At 36.8% G+C, this 11008-nt stretch overlaps 1 protein-coding gene across 1 annotated transcript in view; it reads right to left on the bottom strand.

The window, feature by feature from the left end:
- METTL25 (methyltransferase like 25) overlaps nucleotides 1-11008 on the bottom strand; it is a 46358-nt gene that overhangs the window by 34624 nt on the left and 726 nt on the right. Inside the window, exons 2-3 of the mRNA XM_014312348.2 lie at nucleotides 6979-7143; nucleotides 2342-2442 (exon numbers count right to left, since the gene is read on the bottom strand). Coding sequence (XP_014167823.1) covers nucleotides 2342-2442; nucleotides 6979-7143 — 266 coding nt within the window. The remainder of the gene's footprint in view (nucleotides 1-2341; nucleotides 2443-6978; nucleotides 7144-11008) is intronic.

The following is an 11008-nucleotide window of genomic DNA, read 5'->3' on the forward strand; positions in this document are numbered from 1 at the left end:
TTATAGAGCAGTCAGCATTTCATATTTAGTGATACACTGCAATAATATTTTTCATTTGTTATAATTTTTTTAAAAAGTAAACAGAAAATAACCCCATGTATAGAGATACTCCAAGCTACCTGATAAAAGTATTAATCCCTGGATGAAACTGCAGCATGTTGACAGATACTTAGTAAGGATTGGTTTGTGATTTTATTAGCAACCAGCTACATCAAAACTTTGGTTACGTTATTAAGACGGCTTCACTTTTTTACTTTCTGAACAGGGTTTTTCCTTTCTTTTCATTCCTGAATCTCACAGGAGCTATTTAAATCTAAATGAAAACACTGTATGAAACACCACTTTCCAGCAAATGCAGAGACTACTTACTGCTGCACTGTAAGCAAACTATACCCTCCTATAGCTTTTTCAGTACATGAAAGGACTGAACAACTAATATTTGCCTGAAACAAAAGGTAAACAAGGCAAAACAACATGCTCATGAGAGAATACAAGACATTCACAAGCGTGCTGCTGGTGTATTTCTGTTCTCCACAGAGCACCCCCACTTTGGGGAGGGCACCCACACTTGTCACTGTGGTGGCTCTTCAAGGGCTGCAGGAGAGCGCGTCTTCCATCGCTGTAAGTGATTGCAGATGCTCACAAACTGATTGCGTCTCACCCAGTAATGTTTGGCCTTAATTAAAGCTCTCTATTTACTTGACAATCCCAGATGTAAGAACACTGCCTAAAACTTTGTCTTCATCAGCTGTTCCTCACAAAACAGATGGTCAGGACTGAGAATTTTGATCTCTGTTTCCAAGGATGCCACAAAGGCCTGACCCAAATCTAGCAAGAATACAGCATCATTTACTTATCTAAATTAAATTCAGTCTGAGCCAAATAACCTCCTAACCAAAGTTCAACTTCAGCAATTCAGAGCTGAATCCAAGTTTTGGGGCTTTCCCTGTGGTGGGAGCAACAGCAACCTGGGATACTGCAGGTACATTAATTTTAAACTATACTCAATATTACATATTTACTTACAAAAAAGAATACTCAGAGAAAATACCCTCACCATAAAACCTGGGCAGGTACCTTATTAACCTTTGGTTTTAAACAAATATAGTTTGCTCTGCACAAATCTTTGTGGGAATGAATATTAGCCTGGAGGAAATAAGTCTCCATTTACAGTTACAGCCCCTTGCATGGAAAGCAACTGCAGCTCAGATATAGAAAGGAATCAAATGTCTATTGAGAGTCCCATGACACCTCCAGTTTAAAGCAAGGATGAGGCTCCATTGGCCAGTTACCAGCATTACAGAGATTAAAACAAATAAACGAACTCAGCTCACCTGAAAAATTTACCCTTACCACAACACAAGCCTAAGGTATGGAATCTAACACAAAGTTTAACACTGAAAAAGCTTATGAAAAAGCATATATATGTAAACTGAGGAAATGGTATTGGTGCATTTTGTCTAAAAAATGTGAAAAATACTACTCAAAAATGTCAAGTATTGCTGGGGTGCTTGTGTTTTGTCAACAGATCCATAAATAAACGTCTACAAGGTTTTACTGAAACGGTGATCTTAGTGCACTGTGCAGTCATAATTACATGTTTATTAAAAAAAGGTTTAAGTTACAATCAAATTTGAGAAAGGAATCCTACAATTCTTCACCACCCAAAGACAAACCTAGCATCTGATGTATGAAACAGCCAACTCATGCAGTAATTGCTTGGTGATAATGGTGTTGGGTGTCCAGGCCTCATACATGTTCTACTAAATGTATTTCATACACACTCTTACATAAATCTCTGCTTAATTTGGTCTCTCTTCAAACTAAAAACATCATAACTAGATTTCCAATTTATAGATCTCAATCCACGTTAAACAACGGTGAACAGCATTAAACAATAGGAAATTATTTAAATCTTGCATCAGAATAAGAGGAGCTTTCAAAATTTCTCAAGATATTCTGCCTTGGTCTCTGTGTGACACTCTTTGTGTGCATGACACAAGGCAGCTCTCCTACTGACACATGTGCAACACTGCCAGCAATATACTACTGACAAACAAGGCAGTACTGGTCCAAAAAGCAGAACTGTTTTGAGCTGCTCAACACTTTTTAAAATTACTCATGAGTGATTATGAGTCACTGAAAGGCTGTTCCTTTGGAACAATACATTTGTAAACAAAATTGTCCTTCAGTTTGGTCCCAACAGCTCTTCTTTAGCTCCAATTATGTACAGGAAAAATAAGAACAGCAGTGACAGAATATCAAAGTGGTGTATTTGCACAAAACAAGGAGAATAACTCGGAAGGTACCTGGTAAGACAAAATAAGAAATGCTTTCTTACCTGCTTTATCCCACAATAATTTGCTATGCTGTCTACCAGCTCTGACATCACCTGCACTTCATGTGATTTCTTATTATTCATAAACTCATCTGGTTTGATACCTGTATCAGATTAGGAAAATAAATACACATTAACACAACTTGTAATAATAAGGATTCAAGATTAATCAGGAAAAAAAAGAAGCTAATATATACTTCAGTGTTTATATATTTTCAGGGTAGTAATTTTTAATTAAAAACTCACTAAATTATTACAAGAGTAAATTTTGTAACTATGGATGAATTAGCAATATTCAACACCCTGTAAAAAAAACTCAGTTTTTTTTAAGATGTAGCATATTTAATACCTGACCAGATATTAGACAATGGCTACAACTATAAAACTGTACTATTTCTTCCTTTTTATTAAAAAATATTTGTCTCATTTATCACGTTTACCTTTCCATAAATGAAATAAAGGGGCAGGGACAATAAATAATCACATTGTACAGCTTCTTAATGCTGCAGATTTGCTGACAGTATCAAGAGGGAAATACCTCTACCAAAAGCTACGAGTGATCCTGGGAAAATTCAGAAGATGAACTTTCCTTTTCTTTATTTACCCTATGGATTAGTTAAAGAACTGTAACACCTTTATGGCAGAAAATTACTCATTTCAGTGTTGATGGAGAATGTGTTAATGAGATGGAGTCAACCTCCATCATGGGTTAACTGCTTGTGGAGAACACCAAGCACTCGCCAACCTCTGTGCAGAAGCTCAGAAGTCACTCCCCTGGGAAAAACCCACACGTTACTCTTAGGGGTCCAATGCTGCAGTACACTTGGATCTAGTTAAGTTGATGGTAAGTCTGAGTGATGGCAGAAGAAACTGGATCATTACTGACGAGCATGATCCTAGGAAACAGGATTTTTCTACATGACTAGGCAGATTAATATACTTTCCTATTTTCTGCTTTATGCACAGTATGTATTCATCTGTCCAGAAACTGATCATTAGGCAAAAACCATGCTCATTTCTTCATCAGATCATGCTGGGAGCAGAACCAAGTGTGTTACTTCTTTAAAAGAGAGTGGGGAATTGAACTGAGCTCATAAGAAACCCAGCGTTTTCTCTATTTTTCCCAAACCCCAAGGGATCTGTCTATTTCTTAAACATCTGGGGTTTTTATAACAAGCTGTTATGACAATACTTAAAATCTAATATAGACTCTATGAACTGACAAAAGGAAAAATAGACTAAAAGACTTAAAAATACAAATAGCAGAAACAAGTGTTTGTCATCTCATTGAAGAATTTCCTTAACTTTAAAATTGTTAAGAATCCTATAAAGTTCTTAATTTGTAACATATCAGGTTAAAGAAAAACAGACAGGAAAAAAAAAATTAAAAAGTAAAGAAGTCTGTCTTTTTGTTTATGTTTGAACATTTTTGTGTCTGGATAGGCTCATCAGAAAAAGAAGCAGAACTGGAATGAGAAGAAACAGACATTTAACTTCTTGACAGAAATAAAAGTTGTTTTTTCTCCAAAGCAGCACTGTCACTTTGTACGATGACCACATACTGCACCTTTACTCTTTTCTCTATTAGGAACTCAAAAGACTGAATGGGGTAATGCTAGGTGAAGTACTATGTCAGAGAGTACTTAATCCAAATTAAGCATTTCAAACATGGTAGAAATCCAGAACAATTACCTAATTTACAAAAGCTGAGGTTCCAGATAGAAAAGACATCATTTGTTTATATGTACATATATAGTTTATTTATCATCTTAGTTATGAAAGCTTCTTAAGCACTTTTTGACTTCTTTCCTACTTTCTGCAGGATAACACACTGTTTATATTTCAGCTCAGGGAAAACTATATCTTTTGGAGAAAATTACAGTTTTTAAAGTAATTTTTTCCCCTGCTTTTTATGCAAAATTCTGATAGGTTTTTATATTATTCTGAAAAACAAGTACATATTACAAACTAATGCAAACAAATGTATCTAGGGACTGTTCTATATTGTCCGGACAACTGAAAATTTGAATTAAAAATAATACTAGTTTGACTCAAACTGTGTAAATTCTTTCTGCTATCACAAAATTATTTTCTTGAAACAAATAATTATACATTTCCTTATTATGTGTACAACTGATGCAGGCAGAACAAATACTAGTTTCAAAAAACATCAGAAATTTAGAGAACCATCTCCCTTTGTGATGGAAAAAAGATAGTATGGTTTCAAATGCATTACAGAAGCAGCTTGGATACGATAGAGTAACAGAAAGCTTCGTGTTACCAGTTTTAGTTGGTAATGAAATGCTGCTCATTTCCACTGGGAATCCCTAGCATGAGTACCTGTATTCCATTTGAAGAACTGCTTTAACTCCATAGTGCTGTTTACAGCCACATCTTTAGTTGTGAAGCTGAGCAAATTGAGGAGAGACTGTTTTTATATACAGCTCACACAGATGTTTTTAAGACCTCCTATGGCAGGGTGTAGGGGTTTTACACCCCAGAGATGTGGAAATTCAGATACACTAGATACAGAAGTATAAATCCATAGTCCACGCCACACAACCATCTATACAGAAGTTTACTAGGATGATCTACCTCCATGATCCAGAGTGAAGAACTGGATTCAGTTCCATATACTCAAATAAACCCTTCTGAGGAGAGTGATACTCCAGCACATGGAATTTAAAGATAGATTCGTTAGTATTCAGTACATGGCATGATTATTGCCTTGGTCCTGAACACACTGCAAAGGTGGAGCTCTCTCAATCCAACCCTCTCCTGTGGGTGGTTATGAAGCAAAGGGAACACCCTTCCGACTCAGACCTCCATTCTGAGTAGCTGTGTCCACAACGTGCTTAAGATGTTTGTGCTTCCCAGTTATTCCCAGGAAGGATAGCAATAAATCTACATTAAGATTGCAAAGGATCTAGAGAACTATGTAAGTATGCAAACTGTGGGAATGGGCTCAAAAGCCTGTTTATCTTATAGGAAGAAAACATATTAAAAACATCTGAAACATAAACAGAATTATCCTGATGCATATTTTTCAGAATATAAGCAACACCATCATAACGTTGCCAGTTTCCTCAGACTTACATTTCTTTCAACTTGCATGCTTTAGCATGTCAGGGAACCATCATATCTTCTGAAATATAGAAATTAGTTCAAAATATCTAAAATACCTCAATGATCTCAACTTTCATTTGGCAACTTCCACACTATGAATCCCTTAGTTGGTATTTTGCCTCTGCCAAATGATTACCAGGAACTTCAATTAAGTTAATTTAACTGATATTTACTGCCAATTCAGCACAAAGGTTCTGAATTATAATTCTATTGTACACATTTGGAACATATTTTATTTTTCCCAAGAAGTACAACCCAGAAGTACTGCAAAAATACAAACCCAGGCCCCAGTAACCCAACCAAGCATCACTTCTGCAACACAGAAACAAGATATTCAGCAACTCCCTTATTCCTGATGCTCCATTCTACATGACAAGAAAACGAAAGAATCCTCAAAGTTTTGGCTAAAAAAGTTAATCCAGGTATGAACTCAAGTACAAGAAGGTAGAACTAGAGAATTACAGAAAATTAAGAGGAACATGGAGAATGAGATATAGTAAAAATGAAAATAATGAAAAAGCTAGTGGGAAAGAAAAGAAGCATACAGTTGTCAAGGAAGAAAAAAGGGTTTCCAATGAACTAAGGGCATAAGGAAAGAAGACAGAAAGGAAGATGAGTGCACTACAAATCATTAGGAGTACCTCAGCAATGGCATTCTAATACTTCTAAAACAACCGGAGGAGCCAACAATGAAAAATGGCAAAATTGGGAAGAGATCACTGTAGAAAACGGGAGAGATGCACAACATTTGTATAATGGTGCTATCACTTAGGATAAGAAATGTCAGGAGTTTTCATGCATCCCAGAGATAAAAGGCACTAGAAGGCAAAGGCAGAGAGCTGCTCAGTCTGTCTCTTAAAAACTAATGAGAAATTTCAAAATGTAGTGAGGCTGAGGACTCCATGAATAGCACATCTGCAGTGAAATTACAACAGTCCAAGTAAGGATAAATGTCAGTTTATCATCTGATTCAAAAATTATAAGCGGTAAGATTCCCAGTGTCCAACTTGATGCCAATTTAAGAGTGTTTTAATTCAATTTCCTTAACTACAGAAAATGAAATTACTCCTCTTTCACCACATATAATTGGTATTAGGCCCAAAAATACAGATTTAATAAGATCTTTTTTTTCTAAGACATCATATATTTGTCATATTTTAGGGTGATACTTCTAAGAAAACCATGAGTAGCAACTATGATTCTGTCCCCACTTGGGGACAAGACAAAAATGAGAATTAACAAAGTATCTCATACAGCGATGTGCCCTCTTCTCTGTTCCATCCCCTTTAAAACTGAATCCCATGATGGGTCTACAGACATCAAATGCTCAAATTTTAGCAAGAGAATCCTTTTCGTAAACAAAGGCAATAAAGAAACTATCCAAGAACAAATGAAAATGGGAGTGAGGATCATGTAGGAAAAAATCCTCAAACAACAAACTAGCCTCCAAAACCAAAACTCTTGTACAGTCCTATAGTGAATAAGTAAACATTAAAATACAAATGTAAATATACCTGTTGCTCCTTCACTGTCTCCTTTCAGTGCTTCAAGCACATCTTCTAATGGGGTGCACACTCCAAGGCTGGACAAAGAATAATACTTAGCAGCCAGGGCAAACAAATGTACATTGATAAGCTTCTCAGAGTTCTCACAAAATGCACTGGAAAAGATGTCATCATCTGCACATAAAAGAAAAGGAAAAGATTTTTGTAAGCAGCACTTAACAGCTCTCTAATACTGCTGACAGAGAACTACAGGTAATAAATACTTAGTATCACACACAACTGGCCATTTTTCTTGCTTCTCTAAGTGGGAAAACTCATTATTTTTCTTCAGCTGCATTCCCACTCCAGAAATGAGGTCAAATTTTGCTCTTAGTTGAACCAGTGTAAATGTGACAAAATCTGTTGTTTCAGCAGACCTACTTCAGCATAACTGACAAGCTAATTCAGTGAACATTATCACTTCTCTTCTGTTTACAGACTTGCTCATTATACATGTCCTAATCAGCCCAACCTGCCAATATATGCTGCTAGATTTTTTTAAAGGAATGCAGCTGCTTCGTATATGAAATGTTTGGATTTACAATCACTCCATTCACGTACTTTCCAAGCTGCTTTGTAACTGATGAATACTGGGAGAATTAAATTCATTTTTATTTCCAACCAGGTGTGAGCCAAAGTTAGATTCCAATGTGTATTTTGTTAGAGTCATGATGAAATAGCTAATTTTGGTATTGCTTACTACTTAGTTTTAAAAATGTACATCTATTTTTAAGTGAAACATATTAGTATGAATAATTTATTAATTCTGAGATTGTTTTGAATTGCCTAATTCCTCTCTATTTTGCATGAAACTACTTGTGAATTCTACGTGGTTTTGCTAATAATTTTTATATATTTGAAATTCTTTTCAACATATAAAAGGCACCCAGTCCAGCAATCAAACAATTACAAAAATTTTTGGAAAAAGTCTCCTGGTTTGTCTTTTGTGTCATAGGTAGATTTTGAGGAAGTACATACCTAGCACAGTAGCTTTCCTGAATCTGGCACGACAATGTATACAGCTGTTTGGATTGACCTCAGCTCTAATGCTATTTATTTCCTTGCATGACCATAATGAAAGGTCATGCACATATTACAGTCCACTGAAAACAGTCCTAAACCATGTTAATTTTCCCGATATGACACTACAAAGGCACAAGCACAGCAAACAAATTTTGTATCTAAGAAAGCATAAATATTGTCTAGGCTATGACCAGAATTAACAAGGTTCCGTTGTCTGCACAGCACTTCTTACTCCTCTCTGCCACAAAATCTAAAAAGAAAGCCACATTTCTCCATAAACAACTTCCTTGTCTGAACAAATTTTAGTTAGTGTAGTCTTCGTGAAGGGTAAGATTGTAATAGGATATTAGAGACAAGAAATATAGACCACAGCTTTCAGGAAGAAGGGGCAACTTTGCTTTACAATGTCTCTTCTGTAAGATTACAGAAAGATAAGAAAATAGATGTGCTTTCACTTTTTCAGCAGCTGACATAAAACATAATTGCTGTTCTTACAAATGTCACTTAACTGAAATCCAATGCAGCAATGCCCATGCTCTATAACACTCCTTAACTTGGTTATCTGGTGGAAGAACATGACAGAACTAGCAGATTCTCATATAAGATCACCCCTAATAACACTCCCACCTAACTTAAATTGTTGTCCCAGCTTGATCACTAAAAAACAGGAACCAACTGCTTTAAGGCATCTGAAGCCTAACTTCAAGCTACAGAATGACAGTTGGTGAACTTTGCATTATTTATGAATATTAAAAATGTTAGGTTTTTGGACACATTTCTGCTCAGGATGCTCACAAGAGGAAATCCAGGAAAACCAGTCAGTCTATACATTTGCAAACAAATCTTGAGAGGAAAGAAATACATGCCCCAAAGTTGGAATCACAATACAAACAGTAATTTACAGTGAATTATGAAAATACTTAAAAACAGATTTGTCTGTGCCTGTGTCTGATTTACAGCAATGACGTGATCAACAAAATGCAATATGGCAAGTGACAGCTTTTTGATGTATTCAAACCAGTTTCTGAACCTAAAAAGGGATCTTACATTTTTCTGCGGAGTACAAGTGAAAACAAGGGTTCCATCCTTCACATGGTCATTATAAGGAAACGACTTTGAACAAGAAAGAGTAATTTCTGTTTATGCTGGGTTTCAAGATCTCTAATGGTCTTTTTCTGATCCCTAATGTTATTGAGTTGCATGTTATTAATGCACTCAAGTGAGCCATGATACTACATTTCTCTCTCTCCCTCCTAATTTTAATACAGGCTAGCAGTGCATTAATTTGCAAATGTAAGTAGATGCTTGCAGGTATCTTCACTGAAAAACTCATATTCTACTACGAAGTATTTTCATCATATGACTGGATGGACAGATACCATGCAGTAAAATGAGTAAAGCATGAACCAACAAATCAACAAGCATACGCCCACTGCTACAGTGCATTCTGTTAACTAGCATACTGGAGTGTTAAAGTCAGAAAAAAGGGGCAATTCTTCCTTTTTTATTTTAGTTATCAGAAACAATTCCTGTAGAAATCAAAGAAGAAATTTCATATTTTAGCCACAGCATGAAAGCTTCATACTCTTCAAAAGACGTGCCATATTTTAGACATAAATTGTCTTTTTGTTACAGTAATCTCTGCATCAGATTCTGTAACATGCATTTTGAATGCAGACTATTAAATTATTATCCAATTTTGAATTCTACAAAACAATACTCTGCCTTCCTGATTCTCATGCTACTCTACAGGCCACCACTTTGGTGTTTCAATCGTTCCATGGACTTTCCCATAGAAGCAGGTTAGATCAGCTTAATTTTCCTTTACTGTTTTCTTTATGATGATTGCATCTGATTAGTTTTGTTCCAGCTTCTATTTACATTCAATTTTATGTCCTGTTGCTCTGGATCAGTTCTGACTCTGACATTACCTGTCAAGAACATTAAGCCTGTCCTTGCTGCTTCCCAACACTTTTGCTGGCTGACCAGACCACTGTCTTATTTCCATCTGGCTCTTGAAGGTAATTCATAATCCAGTGTCTTTTCCACACACAAATAAACTCTGTGGGATTTTTCCCAAATAACTCAACCCTTTAAAAATGAGTCTTACAGTTAATATTTTGAAAGGTCTTCAGATCCAACAGAGAAATGTTGCTAGTGATGTAGCAACTCACAGTTCTTCAATCTCTTTCTGAGTCCAAATAATTATCTTAACTTGTATTCTGTGCCAAAAAGCACATGCTACTTTCTGTGGAGCCTCCTCTTACACTGCACACACTTTCCTGCCTCGAGTGCCATTTACCGTAGCATTTCAGAGCTAACGCAATGTGACAGCTATCTACACTCCATATGCTTTGGCACGACACTGGCTTTTCTCAGCTAAGTGCTTTGTCAGAGATTTCACCTTGGATTTGAAAGTGATCTCCCTGCTTGGGCTCAGTCCCCCCAAACACCACAGCTTTCAGATGCTTTATCTTCATTTCTGTGCCCTGCCTGAAGCAGCATTACTGCTACGTTCCCCTCCTCCTTGGACTGCAGCACATTCAGCAACGCAGCAGCCTAGCTGGCTTCCTCTTCAGTTTCGTGAAAATCACTAAAAATATGAAGTGCTCCTTAAACAGATCTCGTCAGAAATAAAGCAGCTGCTTTCCCGTGCCAGACACACTGACTATTACAGACACAGGAAAGCGGCGTTTAAGCCTTTTCCAGCTGTCCTCCGCATCTCCAGTTCCAGCACTCTTTTCACTTTTAACTGCTACATCTTTCCACTCGTGGAGGTTTCTTGGATGTTTTGTTTGATTTGGGGTTTTTTTTTTCATTTCAATTGTGTTCCTCAGGGCTCAGTCAGAGTGCAGGAATCTGACACTTTGGGGTTCCCTTTCCAAACATGAGACCACCGTCACGAGCGGCACTACCGCGAGCCCCGGCAGTGCAATTCCCGGGCCGGCTGCGGTCTCTCTGAAGCGGGGCGGGTCCG

This window comes from Geospiza fortis, unplaced genomic scaffold (genome assembly GCF_000277835.1).
Source record: "Geospiza fortis unplaced genomic scaffold, GeoFor_1.0 scaffold166, whole genome shotgun sequence".
Classification (NCBI taxonomy): Eukaryota; Metazoa; Chordata; class Aves; order Passeriformes; family Thraupidae; genus Geospiza; species Geospiza fortis.